General features: G+C 51.9%; 1 protein-coding gene and 1 pseudogene across 1 annotated transcript; one reads left to right on the top strand and one right to left on the bottom strand.

Annotated features, from left to right (window-relative positions):
- Positions 1–1,566: 1,566 nt before the first annotated feature.
- On the bottom strand, positions 1,567–7,835 carry LOC131571838 (zinc finger protein 239-like; annotated as a pseudogene).
- Positions 7,836–16,214: 8,379 nt separating this feature from the next.
- Positions 16,215–17,147, top strand: LOC131571867 (olfactory receptor 14J1-like). The gene has a single exon (XM_058824620.1). The coding sequence runs from the start codon at positions 16,215–16,217 to the stop codon at positions 17,145–17,147; it is 933 nt and encodes a 310-aa protein (XP_058680603.1).
- Positions 17,148–18,950: the final 1,803 nt, after the last annotated feature.

The following is an 18,950-nucleotide window of genomic DNA, read 5'->3' as shown; positions in this document are numbered from 1 at the left end:
AAGTTTAGGGGCCCTGCACAAGTTTGAGGATCCATGGTGGCTGTTTCGTGTAATATCTGCACCTCATGTATTGGCAGAAATTTCTCCAATAAAGAAATAAAGCTTTTGCCTGAAGCTCCCACTGTGCCCATGACAGAAACCCCTGTGAGTGTCTGGGACATCCCGGCTCTTTGGCAGCCTGGGGACTCCTGGGATGTCACCGTGGAGCCCCCGTGAGTTCCTGTGACAGATCGGTGCCTTTGCAGCCCAAGGTCCCCTGGGATGTCACCATGGAATGGCTGTGACTGCCTCTGACCACAGGGCTCTTTAGAATCCTCAGAAAGCCCTGGGAGGTCTCCATGGAGCCCCTGTCTCTGCCTGTGACATTCCAGCCCTGGAACAGCCTGGAGACTCTTGGAAAGTCCCCATGGAACCCCTCTGAGGACCTGTGACAAATCTGATCCTTAGCAGGCAACCATCACCAGGGCCCTGTTGCTATGGTTAGTTTCCATGGCAACTGCCACCAGCTCCCTCTTGCTATGGTCAGTTTCCATGGCAGCTCCATGGAGACCCCATGCCAGGGGTGGTTGCCATGGACACCAGCTCAGGCCTGCAGCCAGAGCCCGTTGCCATGGCAACCATTGGCAGCCCCATCCCCAGGCTCATGGGATCCCAGAACCACAGAATTGGCTGAGCTGGGAGGGACCCATCAGGATCCTCCAGTCCAACTGCTGGCCCTGCACAGGACACCCCAACAATGCCAGCCTGGGCCTGGCAGCGCTGTCCAAACGCTGCTGCAGCTCAAAGAGCCCTGGAGCTGGGACCCTTCCCTGGGGAGCCTGGGCAGTGCCCCAGCAGCCTCTGGGCAAAAACCTTTTCCTGACATCCAACCTGAGCCTGCCCCGACTCAGCTGCAGCCGTTCCCTCCACTCCTGTCCCTGGGCACCAGAGGGAAGAGGTTCCCACAGCCCCAGCCAGGGACCCGCTCCCAAGGCTGTTGCCATGGCCACCAGGGCTGGGACCAGCTGGGATGCTCGGTTTCCAGGGGCTGGGGTGCCGGAATGGGATTCCCCATTTCCTGCTCTCACTAAAACTGTGCTGCCCTCGCTGCCCTCCCGCCTCCCCTGGAAAGCACAAAAGGCAAAGATCCCAGCATGGGATAAGAACAATTTATTGGGAACAGCAACGAGATAAGGAACAAATGGAACAGAAACAATATTGACAACAGAGTGTATAAATAAAACTGTTTACAGGGAAAACTAAAACACAACTGCCTGGCTCTTTCCAGCAACATATTTCCACCACTGGAAAGGACACCCTTCTTCTCAGGGAGAGTCCCTTTCCTGCCCCTGGCAATGACCTGAGGTGAGAGTGAATGCAATGACAGGGCAATGGCCAGACCCTCATGTTCTTCAGTTCTACACCATGTCATTGACAGGGGAAGGTATTGGGGCAGTTGTCTTCTCAGCATGGATCATAGCGAACATGGATCGCCAGCGCTCTTCCCAACGTTAGACCTCCATTGGGGATGAAGCTGGAGCAGTTCACAAAGCTCGTCCTGCAGCTGGGGCACTTGCAGGGCTTCCCTTAGTGGTGCCTCCGTTGGATTTTTGTCATGTTAGAGCTCTGGGTGAAGCTCTTCCCACACTGAGAACACTTGTAGGGCCCCTCCCCAGTGTGGATTCATTGGTGGGTGATGAGGTGGGAGTTTTGCTTGAAGCCCTTCCCACACTCAGGGCAGTGGAAGGGCCTTTCCTCTGTGTGAATCCGCTGGTGCTGGAGGAGACTGGAGCTGCTCTGAAACCTCTTCCCACAGGTTGGGCACTTGTAGAGCCTCTCCTCAGTGTGGGTGCACCGGTGCCTGATGAGGTGGGAGTTGTTCTTGAAGTCCTTCCCACACTCAGGGCAGTGGAAAGGCCTCTCCTCTCTGTGAATCTGCTGGTTCTGGAGGAGACTGGAGCTGCTCTGAAACCTCTTCTGACACTGGGGACACTCGTGGGGCCTCTCCCCCGTGTGGATGCATTGGTGGATGATGAGGTGGGAGCTGCAGGTGAACCCTTTCCCACATTCCTCACACTCGTAGGGCCATTCCCCAGTGTGAATCATCTGGTGGCAGATCAGGGTGCTGCTCTGCCTGAAACTCTTCCCACACTCCAAGCACTTGTAGCGCTTCTCCCCATCATGAAGCTGCTCATGGACCACCAGCTCTGAGCTCTGGCTGAAGCTCTGTCCACCTTCCTGGCTCAGGGAGGGTCTTTCCTCCTCAGAGCACCCTGGGCTGGGTTTGGAGCCCCTCTTCCTGTGCAATCTCTGGGCAGTTTCCTCCCCGTTGGATTCCTGTGCCCTGGAGTCAGTCATAACAGCCTCTTTCACGAGGTTCTGCTGTGGGGATTTGTCCTCTCTGGTCCCAATCCTCAGCTTCTTGTCTGGAGGAGGAAAGACAAGGAGAGGATGGGATTTGCCTCTGTGCCAGAGGGAAGGGGAAGGAGATAGTTCCAGTGCATCCCCAGCAGGATGGGGTTGGCAGCAGGGTTGTCCTGCAGCTGGGGGCCATGTTGGGCTGGGAGATGGAGCAGGAGAGAGGGAAAAGGGGCACTGACTTCCTCCTCACCTGCCCAGGTGTCCTGAGGATCCTTCTTGTTCCTCACAGCCTCCTTTTCCATCTGGCAATGGTTTGGGGAGAGGAAATCCTGTTTTGGGAGAATAACAAGGGATGAGCACATTGAGTTTTGTACTGGTTTGAAGGCAAACCTGGGGAAGGTCTAAACCAGAATTGCAATCAAATAACCAAATGAAGATCAAGGCAATGATACAGAAACACTGCCTTAAACTGACAGAGTCAGGATATAACCTGAAACCCTGTGTGTCAGGGTGGTGGCAGCAGTCCAATTAAATGGTGGCTGCAGCACTGTTAGAGTGATGAAGGTGATTCTGTAAAAGCAGTGATCCTGTAGAAGGGTCTGGTCTTCCTCTGAAGGTCCAGTGGTGGTTATGGAGCTCTTGTCCTCTGGGAATCCAGTAGGCAAGCTGCTCCTGGTGTTAAAAGCCTCAGCTTATGTCCAGGTAGGAATGCTTGGATCCTCCCCCTGGGTGGAGCATCCCACAATGGGATGATGGAATTTTATCAGTCCCGCAGTGTCACTCAATGGCCGATTAGCAGAAGATATCTCCTCTGGAGGGTGTTAAAAGGGCTGAGTCATGGAAGAGATAAAGAACACTGCCCCACCTGTTTATAGCAGTTGATGAAGATGGGGATTAAAAACATGCATTTGGTTACATCTTCCATTGCAACCTTAAACAGTGGGGTAATCTCTGCTCGGGGGGTGAACACCACCTCCCTTACCCAAACTCAGGTGTAAAACCCCCACCCTGGGAAGGCCACACACACAGGGAACAATGTCACACTTGCCCTGTCCGAGGGGAGGTCTCTGTCCCTGACACTCCCTTGCTGTCCCCCCTTTTCCCTTTCTTTCCATCTCTCTCTCTACCTCACGTTTAGTGTTCAATAAAATCCACTTTGGATTTGGTCTCATTAGCACATTAATTGGGGCAGAGGCATATCTCTAACAATTTTCTTAACCAGATTGCAACATTATTTTTGCACACTGAGTTCAGGGCACTGTTCTCTGACTCCAAGTGCCTTTGACAACAGCATGGTTCCCTTCTCTGAGGAGGTTGCGGTTCTTTCTGGAAGAACTCTTGGAAACTTGGACACAGTCCCTCCTTCCTCCTGGGGAACTCTTGGGAGAAGTGATGAGGAAAATGGCTGTTGTGGGTGGCCAGTGTAAAGAAAATATTTTAGTGTCCTTGCTTGAAAAGTTTGGCAAAATCACTGGAGGAAAGGGAGGAAAAATGCCAGCGAGACTGACAAGGTTGATTTATCCCAAGGTGAGTAACACAAGTCTGCTAAAAGTCCCACAAGAAGCCCAGCTCAAGTAGCTAAATTCCCAAATAACTCCTGAATTCCCTGGCTTGGGTTTTTTGTCAAATGTGAGCATAATTTTTCTCTTCATCCCTGTCACCTTTGTGACAGCTACAGAGAGCTTTTCCTTCCTTTTAAAAATCTGTATTAGGCTGAATTTCCACTTTTCTTTTAATAGAAACTGCCAGCAGTTGAGCTGGAGCTGTGCAGAAATCGATGAAACTTTGAATTGCCACAGAATTACTTCTGTGGTTGGTTTATTATTATTTGGGATTTGTTTGCGTTTTCATCACATGTGACTTGTGGAAAATTCAAATCTTCATCAAAATGATTTATGCACAGTTAAGTTTGATTTCTGCCAAGTTTTTTTTTTTTTCCAGTGCCCAGGAGGTGCTTTAGGGGTCTCTGTGCCTCTGACTCTGGGGGATGCTTGGGAGGGGCTTGGGGGGGTTGTCCCTGTCCCTGTAACCCCAGGCCATTCCCCAGGGGGTTTCCATCATTCTCACCCCAGAGAATGCCTGGAGGGTCTCCCTCCCTCTCACCCCTGTGCCAGGGGGTGCTCGGGGCAGTCTCTGTCCCTCTCAGCCCAGGGAATGCTCAGGGGTCTCTGTCCCCTCCCCTGGGGGATGCTCGGGGGGGTCTCCCCATCCCTCTCAGCCCTGCTGTGACCCCACCCAAACATCTTCAGGGTCAGAGGGACAGAGACACCCCCAAAGCCCCAGAAGGGCTGAACCTGGGATTTGGTTTGGGGCTGAGGATTTAGGAAGGGACTGGAATTGGGGCTGGGTTGGAGTTGGGGCTGAGACTTGGAATAGAGCTGAGATTGGGGATAAGGGTTGATATGAGATTGGCTTTAGGGCTGGGGTTGGGATTGGGTCTGGAGCTAGATGAGTCTGGGACTGGGATGGGATTAAATACAGAACTGTGAGTGTGTCTAAACATGGAGTGAGATTGAGACTAGGATTAGATCAGGTTTGGGACTGAGCTCACCCAGAGTGGAACCGGGGGGATGTCACTGTGTGATGGTTTGGGGAAAAACAAGCTTTGAATGCCTTTGGTTGGGGATTTCTCCCACCCAAGTCCATCTCCAGAAGTCACCTGATGTCCATAAAAACCTCCAAAAATCAAGAGTAAACAAAACAAAGCCACCAGGAGTTCCCTCTTTCCAGTCTCATCCCTCTGGGCTGCTGGTGGTCCCCCATCTCAGGGTTGCTGGGGATCCCAGTGGTCCTGGGCATCTCCCCTCTCCAGGGTCCTACTTAGGGATTCTGGGGGATTCTGGGGTCCCACAGTCCCCCTCTCCAGCCTCCCCCCAGTCCAGCCACTTGGGGTTCCTTCTTCTCTCCACTACCCTGTCCTATGTAAGGGCAAATTTTGGAAAAAAACCCCAAAGGAGTTTCCTCTAGAAAGAAGATTCAAAGCAGATTCCCCTAGCTGGTTGAGAAAAATATTTCCTTAGAGAAAAGTGGAAAAAAACTGTTTATTTAACAGGTAAAGCATTCACCAGCACAAAAAAAAAAAAAATGGACAATATTAAACAATAAAACCTCTTGCCACTCCAAAAGAAATTATAAACTCAAAAAGTCCCTCTTTGGGCTGTAGCTCGGCTCACTCAGTCTCTTAACAGTCTCTCATCAGTCCCTCTGGCACTGGAAATGCCTGGCCCAGGCTCAGCCTGGTGGGCCACAGGTGCAAGGTGCCAGTGGTGTTCTGGGTGTTCAGTCCAGAGCAGGTTTAAACAGCTCCAAAGAAAAAAGAAAAATCACAGTCCAGGGAACTTCTCTGCCTCAGAGATCTAAAAACTAACTGAAAGCAAAGGAGAGCTCTGCCCTGCTGTCTGTCCATCCGCAGACAACTGATACCTTAGGATTTAAGGTTTTCTGTTTTGTTTTGGTGTGCAGCTTTTAGCTTTATATTAAGTGTTACTGGGATCTTTTCACAGAGTGTTGAAGACAAAACAATCCTGTTCTAGCTGGAGACTCAAGGACAAGCTCTTCAAACTTCAGGCCAAAAGCATAACCAACATGAAAAGAGGAGGGCGGGCAAGCAAGCAAGGAGGATTAAACTTCATAATTTGGAGCTATTAATTGGGTAGTTAACTCCTATATGTAAATAGGCTAAAACTTATAAAAATGTGAGATCTCATGACCAAGCCTTCTTTTGCTCCCATCTTGGAGCTATTCAGCTGTGGCTCTGGTAATGCCAGAGTGTGGCCTTTGGAGGCATTTTAGTAAAAATTCACTTTATTCCTCTTAGCTCTGTCTGGCCTCTGTTCAGCTCCTTAAAGCATCACAACAGTCCAGGTGCCATAATGTGGAGGAGTGAGTGCAGTATCTGAAAACAAACTGCTGTTTCTTCCTCCTCCCCTTCGCTCTCAGAACCAGCCTGAAAGGTGCAGAACTCATTTCTGGGCTAAACAGACCGATGGGGGTACGAGCATCATGAAGTCACCCCAGGACACCCCTGTCACAGTCAGGGGGTCCCATCCCCACCTCATCTCCTGTCTGCCGGGGGTCCCCCAGCTCCGGTATTGCCCCTTCCCCTCTCCCCGCCCCGGGGCTCCCCCGTTCCACAGCCCCGGCTCTCACGGGGATCCCCAAAACCAATGTCCCGCCCCGTCGGTACCGGACCATCCCCACGTGCACCCCTCAGACCCTCCTGAGGGGCGATCGCGGCTCCTCTTCCCCCGAAAAAGCTCCTCTTAGGGAGCCCGGGGATACCCGGGGCTCGAGTCCGGGATCTGCCGGCTCCGAACACTCTCCAAAAAATCCTCCTGGAGACCCCTGGCTGGAGCCGGGGCGAGCTCGGCCTCCGCCCTCCCCTGCGGCTCGGGGCTGGGGGCGATGCTCCCAGGGCAGAGGGTGCTGCAGGCTCGGCATGCGGGCACTGCAAGCGCTGCGATTCTCCCGCTCCTGCTGCTGCTCCTCCTCCTCATCCTCCCCATCATCGTCCTCTTCCTCCTCATCCTCCTGCTCCTCTTCATCATGCCGCTCCTTGTCGACCTTGTGCTCCTCATGGTCCTCGTCGTCTTCCTCATCCTCATCCTCCTCCTTGTCCTTCTCTTCTTCCCCATCCTCCTTGTCATCCTCCACCTCCTCCTTGTTGTCCTCCTCCTTCTCATTGTCCTCATCCTCCTCATGCTCGTCCTCATCCGCCAAATCTTCCTGCTCCTCTTCGTTGTCCCACTACTCATCTACTTTCTCCTACTCCTGGTCCTTCTCCTAATCCTTGTCCTAATCATTGTCCTCGTTCTCCTCCTGCTAGTTCACATCCTCATCCTCCTCCTCGTCCACTGCCTCCTCCTCATCTGCATCCTTGACCTCCTCCTCCTTGTCATCCTCCTCCTCCTCCCCATCGTTCTTCCCCTCCTCATTCTCCTTATCTTCCTCCTACATGTCCTCATCCTCCTCCTCCTCTTCCTTGTCCTCCTGCTCAACATCGTCCTCGTCCTCTTCCCTCTCTTCCTCCTCTTGCTCCTCCTCCTTTTTGTCCCCTTCCTCGTCATCATCCTCCTCCTCCACCTCAATATCCTTGTCCTCCTCCTTCTCCTCTAGCTCCTCTTCCTCCTCCTCGTCCTTCATCTCTTCCTAGTCTGCCTTATCCTCCTCTACCCCCTCCTCCACATTCTCCTCCTTCTCCTTGTCCTCCTCCACATCATTGTCCTACTCTTCCTCCTCCTCCCCCTTGTCCTCTTCCTCTTCCTCGTGTTTCTGCTCCTCCTCCTCCTAGTCCTCCTTATCCTGCTCCTCCTCGTTCTCCTTCTCCTCCATTTCTTTCTCCTCTTGCTCTTCCTCCTCCTCTCCTACTCCTCCTTGTCCTTGTCCTCGTCCTCCTCTTCCTTCCTCCTCCTCATCCTCATCCTCATTCTCCTACTCTTCCTCCTCCTCCTCCTCGTACTTTTCCTCCTCCTCCTCGTCCTTTTCCTTCTCGTCATCCTAGTCCTCATACTTGTCCTCATGGTCCTCCTCCTCATCTGCCTCCTCCTTCTCCTCCTTCTCATCCTTGTCCTCGTCCTCCTCGTCCACGACCTCATCCTCCTCTTCCTTGTCCTCGTCCTCCTCCTTTTCATCCTTGTCCTCATCCTCCTTGACCTCCACCTCTTTCTCCTCCTCCTCGTCCTCCTACTCGTCCTCATCCTCCTCCTCCTCCTCCTTCTCCACCTCCTCCCCCTCGTCCTCCTTCTCCTCGTCCTCCTTTTCATCCTCATCCTCCACCTCTTTCTCCTCCTCCTGGTCCTCCTCCTCCTCATCCTCCTCCTCCTTGTTCTTCCCCTCCTCGTCCTACTCATGCTCCTCCTCCTCCTCCTGCTTTTCCTCCTACTCTTCCTCTTCATCTTCCTTGTCCTGCTCCTTGTCCTCCTCCTCCTTCTCCTCATCCTCATCTTCCTCCTTTTCCTCCTCTTCATCCTCCTTTTCCTTCTCTCCTCTTTGTCCACCTTTGTGTCCTCCTCCTCGTCCTCTTCCTCATCCTCCTCCTGCTACTCCTCGTCCTCGTCCTTCTCCTCCTCCTGCTCCTCCTCCTCGTCTTCTTCCTCTTCTGTGGGGGTTAGGAATATATGGGAAAATATATGTCCAATTGTGTCAGGAACTTACGTTTTAAAAAAGGAACTCACTTGTCGCGGCAGAATGTCCAGATATGGACAACACTGGACAAACTAGACTAGTGAAGAGCTTTTTTTTTTTATTTTCAGCACATCAGTTTCAAGACATTGTTAGACAATGGAGACAGGATGTTAACAGCTCGCTGATCTACAGGGAATGTTTGGGAAGGTGGGGTATTACAGAATGACATAAACTATCTCAGTTTAGATTTTAGCTAATCATACATAGAACAACACATATTGATAAGCATTCTATCTAATCTTATAAAACATACGTAATGGTAGTTAAAACAAAGACTGGTTCATAAGAGACAAAGAACAGAGTCCTCACCCTCCTCCTCATCCTCTTTCTCCTCCTCTTTCTCCTCCTCTTTCTCCTCCTCTTTCTCCTCCTCTTTCTCCTCCTCCTCCTCCTCCTCCTCCTCCTCCTCCTCCTCCTCCTCCTCCTCCTCCTCCTCCTCCTCCTCCTCCTCCTCCTCCTCCTCCTCCTCCTCCTCCTCTTCCTCCTCCTCCCTCTCTTCATCTTCCTTCTCCTTGTCCTCATCCACCTCCTCTTCCCCCCTCCTCCTCCTCCTCATCCTCCTCCTCCTTGTCCTTGTCTTCGTCTCCTCTGTGGTGACACTATGGAACCTCTTGGAACCAAGGGGCCATGGTTACACTGTGGTGCCTCATGTAACCAAGGAGACTATTGTGAAACTCGGGGGCCCCAAGGAACCAAGGGTCCATGGTGACCTTGTGCAGCCCGGAGTGTCATGGAGGAGCCACTGTGACACAGCAAGGGCGCATGGAGCTGAGGGGCCATGGTGACACATCAGGGCTTTGTGGAACCACGAAGCCATTATGACATTGCAAGGCCTCATGGTGGCACAGGGCCATTGTGACACTGCAGAAGCAAGGGAACTTTGTGACACTCCAGGGCCTCATGGAACCAAGAAGACCTTTGTGACACTGAGGAGTCCTATGGAACCAAGGGAACATGGAACAGGTCTGGCTGGCTGGGCCTCCTGGCGATCACCTGATAGGTCTGTCTGACCTTGGCATGTGGAGGGCTGCTTCTCATCAGCCCCTGAAGCACTGGGGCTCTTGGCTTTCCTTCCTGTGGGAGAGAACTGTCCTTCTCCTCCAGGGGACCATGGCCAAAATTGGTATTCCTCCTCTAAATTTCATTATATGCACAGATTGTTCTCAGATGAAATCTGCCAGAAGAGACAGGTCTGGCTGCCTTGGCCACCCAGGGGCCACCTCTCATCTGCCTTTGAAACCCAGGGACCATGTGCTTTTCTTGCTTAGGGGAAAAAAGCATCCATCTCAACCAGGTGCCCATGGCCAAAATTGGGAAACTGCCTCTGGAATTCCCAATATCCAAGGACAGCTTCAGACAAAAGCTGCCAGTACTGACAAGTCTGGCTGGCCTTGGCTTCCTGAGGGCTGGCACTCATCTAACTCTGAAACACTGGGGCTCTGTGCTTTCCTTCCCAATATAAAGAACTCTTCTTCCTGTCCAGGTGCTCATGGCCATAATTTATGTTCCACCTCCAAAATGCCCAATGTCCAAGGAGAGCCCCTAGATGAAAGGTGCCAAGAGAGACAGGTCTGGCTGCCCTCGTCCTAAGGTTGGCCACCCCTCATCTTCTTCCAAAACACTTGGACTTTTCACTTTTCTTTCCTATAGGAAAAAGCCATCCATCCTGACCAGGTGCCCATGGCCAACTCTGCCATTCTACCTCCAAAACTCTGTACATCCAAGAATTGCTCCCAAGGTAAAACTGCCAGGACAGACAGGTCTGGCTGCCCCTGGCCTCTCGGGAGCTGCCTCTCACCTGCTTTCCAAACACTGGGGCATAGTGTTTTCCTTCCTATGGCAATGAACAGTCCTTCTTATCTCTGCAGAAATGACCAAAAATGGGATTCCACCTCCCAAACTCCCTATATCCAAGGGTTGCTTTCAGCCAAAAGCTACCAGGACAGAGAGCTCTGGTTGGCCTAGGCCTCTGATGGCCGCCTTTCATTGCCCCTCAAACACTGGTGTTCTGTGCTTTCCTTCCTATCAAAAGAACGATCCTTCTTCTCTAGGTGTCCATGTCTGAAACTGGACCTCTAAAATTCCAAGGGTTGCTCCCAGGCAAAATCTGCCAGTACAATCAAGTCTGGCTGGCCTTGGCCTCTGGTGGCTGCCCCTGGAACACTGGGGCTGGGTTCTTTCCTTCCCATGGAGATCACCGGGACGCTGTGGGGACCATATGGAACCAAGGGGATCATTGTGGCACCACTGGAGCCCATGGAACCAAGATGCCATGGTGACACAGTGGGGCTTCATGGAACCCAGAGACCATTGTGACTCTGTGGGGCCTGATGGAACCATGGAGACCATTGTGACCCTTCAGGGCCTGGTGTCACCAAGGGGGCATTATGACACCTCAGGGCCTTGTGGAAGCAAGGGACCATTGGGACACTGTGGGGCCCCATGGAACCGAGGGAACATGGAACAGGTCTGGCTGACTTGGCCTCCCAGGGGCCGCCTGACAGGTCTGGCTGATGTTGGGATGTCAAAGGCTGCCTCTCATCAGCTCCTGGAACACTGGGGCTCTGTGCTTTCCTTGCTATGGAAAAGAACCATTCCTCTTTTCAGATATGCATTGCCAAAATTGGTACTCTCCCTAAAAATTTCCTATATGCAAGGGTATCTCTCAGAACAAAATCTGCCAGCTCTGGCTGGCCTTGGCCTCTGGTGGTCACCTTTCATCTGCCCCTGAAACACTGGGGCTCTCTTCCTTCATTCCTATGGAAAAGAACTGGCATTCTTGTCCAGGGACCATGGCCAAAATTAGAATTTGGCCTCCCAAATTCTGTATATCCAAGGATTGCTCCCAGACAAAAGTAGCCAGGACAGAGAGGTCGGGCTGGCCCTGTCCTCTGGTGATTTTCTTAGAGTAAAAGCTGAATGTTTTCATTTGAAAACACCTTGGAGAGGGCCCAGAGACCTCCTAAGGAGGGATTTGGAGGCCTCGGGCACATGACCACTACATATGGACAAAGGAGCTCTGTGCTCTTGTGGCGGTTTTGCATCACAGAAGTGATGTTCTAAGAGAAGATGCTAGGAATGTCCTCCATGTCTGACAAAAATCCAGTCAGTAATAGCTTGCAGAATTGACAGTCTGCTAAACCACTAAGGAAAATTTACATGCCTCTGTGGAAACACATTTTAAAGATGAAAAAACCGCTGGTGCTTGCCTGCAAGCCCCGGGCAGGGGGAAGAGAAGCCATCGGCCCCCGGCCATGCTGCTGCTGCTGTGTTCTGGCCTGGCTGCTGAGATCCTGGCCCTCCCCCCAGCGCAGCCCATCCTGACACAGCCCCAGCGCAGCCACTGCAGAGACCCCCATTGTAAAACAGCTCCGGCCACAAGCACCGAGCCCGGCCGGGGTCACGGAACCATCTGCAGGCCCCGGGTGAGATATGAATTCTTTCAGTGCTTCCATCCTCCCTCGAGTGAGAGAAAAGGACAAAGTGCAGACACATAGAGGAGCAACATGAACACACCAAGATCAGTGAAGAGGAAGTCAAGTCCCTGATGGGAGGGATGAGGAGATGTCCCAATCTTGGGGCTGAAATCCTCTTGTAAAGCTATGGAGAAGGATGTAATTGATACATCAGACTCTCTTTTTCTCTATAAGGCATTGAAAAGTATGAGGAAACGACTTGTTCAGCTTCTATGGCAGCAGCTCTCTGGCTACAGAGAGAAACAAAACTTTCCCAGGCATTGTTTTGGAAAAGCCTTTGGAGAAGATCAGAAAAAAGAAAAAATTCTCAGCTTGACTTGCTGTACCTGGTATTTAAACAAGTTGAATGTGTTGCAGAGATTTGTTTACCAAAGGGTGGGTTCTTAATTAGCCAATTGTGATGGTATTTGGATTGGAGGATCAATTAGGTCAACTTGTAGCAAACTAGGGTATAAAAGTATGGGTTTCTTAATAAAGATTATTGATCAGCCTTCTGTGAATCATTGAGTCAATGTCTATTATTACCCAGCTGGGAGCCCTTAACGTGACAGGCCTCCATGCTAAAGTAAGCACATGTTGAAGTAGCTGTGATCACATGAGAAGTTTGAACAGAGAAAGAGAGAAGAGTGTTGACACCCTGTGCCCTCATGAAGAGAAGATCATCTCTGTATTCAGAGATGAAGATAATTTCAGAAATACACAAAGAGGACCTTTGCTCTTCAACAGCTCATCTTTAAACTAATACCCCATAAGCAGACATGGCCCATGAACACTGCTGTGGGAAAAGTTGTGGAAAAAATGAGAGGGACTTCACAATTGCAGATTTGCTGGGCAGCTGCTATTCACTGAAATTGAGAGCAATGAGAGAATTATTTTCTTATGGAGATGTCTCCATAGAAGGAAAGAGAGACTCCTCTACCCAAGAGAACTGAAGAAAGCCTCTTATAGAAGTGGTAAACTGACTGAAACCTTTAGGTTTTGTCTCATTACATTGTCAGTAACAAAGAAAAGGTTTTAGAGAGAGGAGAAGTATTCTAAAAGTTTTGTTCTGATTCTTATTTCTCTTTCTTTGAGTTACTATTAATAATCTTTTCTTTATACCCTTTTAAAGTTTTGAGCCCACTTTACCTTTCTCCTAATTCGATCTCACAGCAGAAAATCAGTAAGAATATTCTAGTGAGTGCACAGGTAATTAGCCAACACTGAATCCACCACACTAATTGATGCATTGGCCAAGAAATCTCATATTGGTGAACTAAAACCACTACAGAGAACTTCCTGATGAACTGCATGAGAGCAGAGGGAAATTAAGGAAGAGCCATGGTTTGTCAGGACTTGTTTGATCCTAATGAGCCCCGTGGTGCATTTGGAGGTGAGCCCTGGAACCTCAGGGCATGAGAGGAGATTGCACAAACCTTTCCAGATGTCAAAGTCAGAGGAAACACCCAAAGTGTCTCAAAGCATGAATGGGTCCCACTGAGGTCCATCCCCAATGCAGGCTCCTCCTGGACTCCTTGGAGGAGTGAATTGGAGGCCAGGATGGCACTAAATGCTCTCAGAGATTCAGTGTGGAAAGGAAATTCCAAAGTACCTTAAAAACCTTGAGTATTTCAAATCATTGATGAGGCCCACTGAATGTCAGTACAGAGTTCTCAAGGGACTCATTAAAGCAGAAAACTGGGGCCATGATTGCAGAAACTTCTCATTGAGTTTGTATTAAGAGTGAAACACCAAGTACCTTAAAATACCTGAAGTACCTTGAGGCATTAATGAGCCCACTGCGTGTTGTTACTGACAAAGGCTCTTAGGGGACTCATTAAAGCAGATAATTGGAGGCCATGTTTGCAATAAACCTCTCAGAGACTCCAAGGCAAAAGCCGAATCTTAAGCTCTTTGAAAAACTCTGTGACCATTAAGGAGCCCCTAGGGCCATTTCTGACCAAGACTCCCCAGGGAATCCTTCCAGCAGATCCTTGAGGCCACTGGGATGTGGGCTAGGGGGGGATGCTGATGGCAGGACAAGCGGCTGACAGTGCCCAGCCTGGCTGGAGCTGTGCCAGGAGGCCCCAGGGCCTCAGGACAAGGTGTCTCCTCACAGCCCTGGGTGGCACAGACCCTGCTGTGCCCCTGGGCAGCAAGACTTGGCTTCTCTTTGTCCCCACCTGTCATCACTGCCTCCAGTTCTCTGCTCTGCCTGGGGCCTGGGGACACTTTCTCTGTCGTCTCACTCAGTGGGACCCATTAAAACTTCAAGAAACTTTGGAGTTGGATTCTGACTTGGAGTTCTGGAGAGGTTTCTTCAGCTCCCTCTCAGGGACTGATGTTCAGCGCCTGAGCACAAAGCCCCAGAGGCTCATTAAAGTCCTTGTGCTGTGTTTGTGCTGCTGAGCTGGGCTGGGCTCCTGGCACAGAGGCAGCTCCTGTAGAGCTGCAGAACCAAGCAGAGCTTCAAAAACACATTTCACTTGATGAGCAGCTCTTCTGCCAGCCCAGCAGGGCTGGGACACTGCCTGCAGCCACCCCAGGCACAGCACAGAGGCACAGAGAGCTTCAATCAGTCAGGGCTGGGAAGGTGCTGAGAAGTGCCTGGGGCAGAATCATTGCCAGCCCTTGGCACAGGAACCTCTGGCTGCAGGACAATGCAGCTGCAGCTCCTGGAACCATCTCCTGCAGCTGGAACATCCCAATGCCTACAGACTCTGTGAGTACAACTCTTGAGTATTTCTGGTGCAGGGGAGGTGAAATGCTCATGAAGCTCTGACATGCTTAGGGGTTCAGATCAGTCATGGAATATTTCCAAGACAAGAATTTTGATAAGAACGTGGAAATTTCCAAAGATTTTGTATTCCATTTCGTACTACTGGTTGATGGCAGGGAAGGGGGTATAAATATTAACGGCTGATTATGAATTTTGACTAGTGTCTAAGACATTTGAACTGTTCCTATTAGTGATCAATAGGTTCACAGGAGATCTCTAATGTGCTTGCAGCCACTCTGCCCATGGACAGCACCAGCATCACTTTTACTCTTAACCATCAGGCTCACTCTGAGCTATCTTTTCTCCAAGCTGCAAACAGAATCTGCCCCCAGCCAGCGCCCTGCAAACAGGCAGGATTCTGTCAGTCCAAGGAGAGTACACAGAGATTTGGGGTCTGTGAGTGCTGGCAGGGAGAGATCAGGCACAGGGAAACACCTGTGGGAAGGAAAATCTCCTGGAAGCAGAGGGAAGATCAGGCAATAACAGAAAACAAAACCCAGCAATGCTGTGGCCAGGAGAGTTTAGAGATGTGCACAGGTTCCCCTCCAGTGCAGCCCCTCCCTCTGAACAAGCCCCCTCCCTCCTGTGCCCCAGCCCAGCCTCTGCCCTCAGGGCCGGGGCTCCAAGGCTTGCAGCCCCTCCTGTGCAGGCAGAGCTGCAGCAGAGCCGTGGGGCAGCTCTGCAGCCCCGGGCCCAGTTCCCTCTGCAGAGCACAGGGCTGGGAGCAGCTGCCCGGCCCTGGGGGCTCTGGCAGGGGGCACAGCTGGCTCAGGGTGACGCTGTCCCCAGTGCCCGGCTCTGGGCAATGCTGTCAGTGCAGCCAGGGAAGGAGCTACACCTCCCTCAATCCAATGCCAGCATAAGGACACTTGGGAGTCTCCCTGAGATTTCAGTCCAAGCTGGGAGCTTCAATCCCGGATGCAAACCTGTCCGAGAGCATCTCTGAATTATAAGATTAATGGGGAAAGGCAGAGCTGTTGTGACATGGCAAATGCTGCTGGGTTGTTGAAATGAGCAACATGAGTCCTTGGCTACAAGTATGAAGCTGGGCTGTGGTGGATCCATCTGCTCTCAGCAGTACCTGGTGATATTTTATGGGCAGCATAAGAAAGTTATTATCCTTCACCTGAGGATGGTTAAAGCCCAGAGAAACTCCCAAGAGAATAACATGACAGACCATCTCCCCTCACGCTCCACTCATCATCTTGCCTCAGGGAACTCACTCTGTTCTACCAGAGGGCAGCAGAAATACTGAGGGTTTGATATCCAAGAATACCAGGAGAGACATGGGGGAAGCTTAAAAAGAAAACCACAGAACTCTTAAATACAGAAGTGTTTCTGTGTGTATTTCAGGGGAGGGTATATGGGAAATATCTTTGATTTTGGTTACAGATATCTCTTCTAACTCTTCACTGTCCTTTTCTCCATGAACAGGTCCCCATGTGCAGGCACAGCAAATGTCCAACAGCAGCTCCATCAGGCACTTCCTCCTGCTGGCATTGGCAGACACGCGGCAGCTGCAGCTCCTGCACTTCTGCCTCTTGCTGGGCATCTCCCTGGCTGCCCTCCTGGGCAACGGCCTCATCATCAGCGCCGTAGCCTGCGGCCACCACCTGCACACGCCCATGTTCTTCTTCCTGCTCAACCTGGCCCTCACTGACCTGGGCTCCATCTGCACCACTGTCCCCAAAGCCATGCACAATTCCCTCTGGGACACCAGAGCCATCTCCTACACGGGATGTGCTGCACAGCTCTTTTTCTTTCTGTTCTTCATTGGAACAGAGTATTTCCTCCTGACCATCATGTCCTACGACCGCTACGTGTCCATCTGCAAACCCCTGCACTACGGGACCCTCCTGGGCAGCAGAGCTTGTGCCCACATGGCAGCAGCTGCCTGGGCCAGTGCCTTGCTCTATTCACTGATACACACAGCCAATACATTTTCCCTGCCTCTGTGCCATGGCAATGCCTTGGGCCAGTTCTTCTGTGAAATCCCACAGATCCTCAAGCTCGCCTGCTCCAAATCCTACCTCAGGGAACTTGGGCTTCTTGCAGTTAGTGTGTGTTTGGTATTTGGTTGTTTTGTGTTCATTGTTGTTACCTATGTACAGATTTTCAGGGCTGTGCTGAGGATCCCCTCTGAGCAGGGACGGCACAAAGCCTTTTCCACCTGCCTCCCTCACTTGGCTGTGGTTTCCCTGTTTGTCAGCACTTCAGCATTTGTTTACCTGAAGCCCCCCTCCATGTCCTCCCCATCCCTGGATCTGGCCCTGTCAGTTCTGTACTCGGTGGTGCCTCCAGCCCTGAACCCCCTCATCTACAGCCTGAGGAACCAGGAGCTGAAGGCTGCAGTGTCGAGACTGGTGACTGGATGGTTTCAGAGTCATTAAACTGCTGGCCAATTTCTTAAATAAAAAGACTTCTAATAAAAATAATCTTTGATACTTGTTGCTGGTTTGGTTGTGGGTGTTTTTTCCTTTTTAAAATTTTTTTAACTATTGTCCACAAAGGACTGTCATTCCTTGTGCCATTTCTCCTTTTGTTTCTCTCCACCTTCACCATTGCCCCAGACTGTGTCAATGAGGAGCTGGTCATTTGGTGGCTTTGAAGGAACTAAAGGATCTCCCAGCATTGTTTTCACCAGAGATGCCACTTTGCTTGCCTTCTCTGAAGCTGCAGCAGCCATGTCTGTGTGCAGAGCTGGGGGCAGATCAGTGCAGGCCCAGAAGCTGTGCCCAGCAGCAGCAGCACTTGGTGTTGCCAGTGCTGCTGCCGTGGCCCTGCCCCGCTGCCCTGGTGGCCCTGGTGTTGCTGCAGGGCCTGAGTGCTCTCGGGGCCGGGCACAGCCCTGGGGGTGGCAGTGCTGGGGCTGCAGCAGGGACAGGCCATGGGCACTGCTGGGGCAGCGCTGATGCCTCAGCCCAGGGCCTGGGGGCTCCAGGCTCCTTGCCCAGGCTCTCTCAAGAACACACCCAGGCCAATGCTCAGCACAGAAAAGCCCCGTGAGCAGCCCCAGGCTGGCCGTGGGCAGGCTGGGTGCAAACAGCATGGCTGGGGCTCTGCAAGGGTCCTGGGGCAGACGGGAAGGAGCAGCAGAGCAGGGGCTGATCCATCCCCAGTGCGCTGCACAGCCCAGGGCAGCATCCCAGAGCATCCTGATGGAGCTGCCAACAAACTTCCCTCCTCTGCAGCCCTGGCCTCTCCCCCAGCTCACACAGGTGCCCCATCCTTGCAGGCACAGACACAGCAGCACTGGCTCAGCAGCCCCTGTTTGCATTGCACACAGCAGGGGAAGAACCCCCATGCTGTTGGTGTGGGGACATGAACCTGAGGGAGCACAAATGCCATCAGCCCCTGGGGCCAGCAAGGGCTGGGGGACACCAGGGAAACCACTCAGCTTTGTCCTGGCCTCTTCACTCAGCCAGATGATTTGTTCCCATCAACTGGGAGTTTCCTGTCCCACTGTAGATGCTGTTGCTCAGAGCCTGAGCAGCCTGGCAGCCACCCCCAAACTGCCCTGAGCATTTCCTCTGCTTCACATTTGCTTTCTTTATACCCCCTGCTTCACATTTCTTCTAATTGCCCACTCCAGGGGGCCCACAACTGGACACAGCATTTAAGGGGCTGCCCAACCAGTGCCCAGCACAGGGGAAGAATCCCTGCCCTGCTCTTGCTGGCTACACCATTCCTGATCCAGGCCAGGAGCCATTGGCCTTCTTGGCCACCTGGGCACACTGCTGGCTCATGTCCAGCCTGCTGTCCATCAGTGCCCCCAGGTCCCTTTCTGCCTGGCTGCTCTCCAGCCACTCTGTCCCCAGCCTGTAGCACTGCAGGGGTTGTTGTGGCCAAAGTGCAGAACCCAGCACTCGGTCTTCCTAAACCCCACCTTTTTAATTTGGGCCCTGGATCCAGCCTGTCCCAGGCACTGTGCAGAGCCCTCCTACCCTCCAGCAGATCAACACTCACACCCAGTTTGGTGACATCTGCAAAGATGTCCTTGGTTCCATGGGGCCCCTCAGTGTCACAAAGGCCTCTTGGTCACACCAGGCCATGCACTGTCACACTGGTCTCCTTGGATCCATGTGACCATGCAGAGCAAATGGTGTCCTTGGTTCCATGGGGCCCCAAAATATGACAATGGTCTCCTTGGTTCCATGGGGCTACTCAGTGTCACAATGTTCTCATTGGTGCTG

The sequence above is a fragment of the Ammospiza caudacuta genome, unplaced genomic scaffold (genome assembly GCF_027887145.1).
Source record: "Ammospiza caudacuta isolate bAmmCau1 unplaced genomic scaffold, bAmmCau1.pri scaffold_39, whole genome shotgun sequence".
NCBI lineage: Eukaryota > Metazoa > Chordata > Aves > Passeriformes > Passerellidae > Ammospiza > Ammospiza caudacuta.
This window is presented reverse-complemented; position numbering and strand designations above follow the sequence as displayed.

What these genes read in the sequence shown, in the direction of transcription:
- LOC131571867 (XM_058824620.1), top strand. Translation starts at nt 16,215, where the DNA reads ATGTCCAACAGCAGCTCCATCAGGCACTTCCTCCTGCTGGCATTGGCA.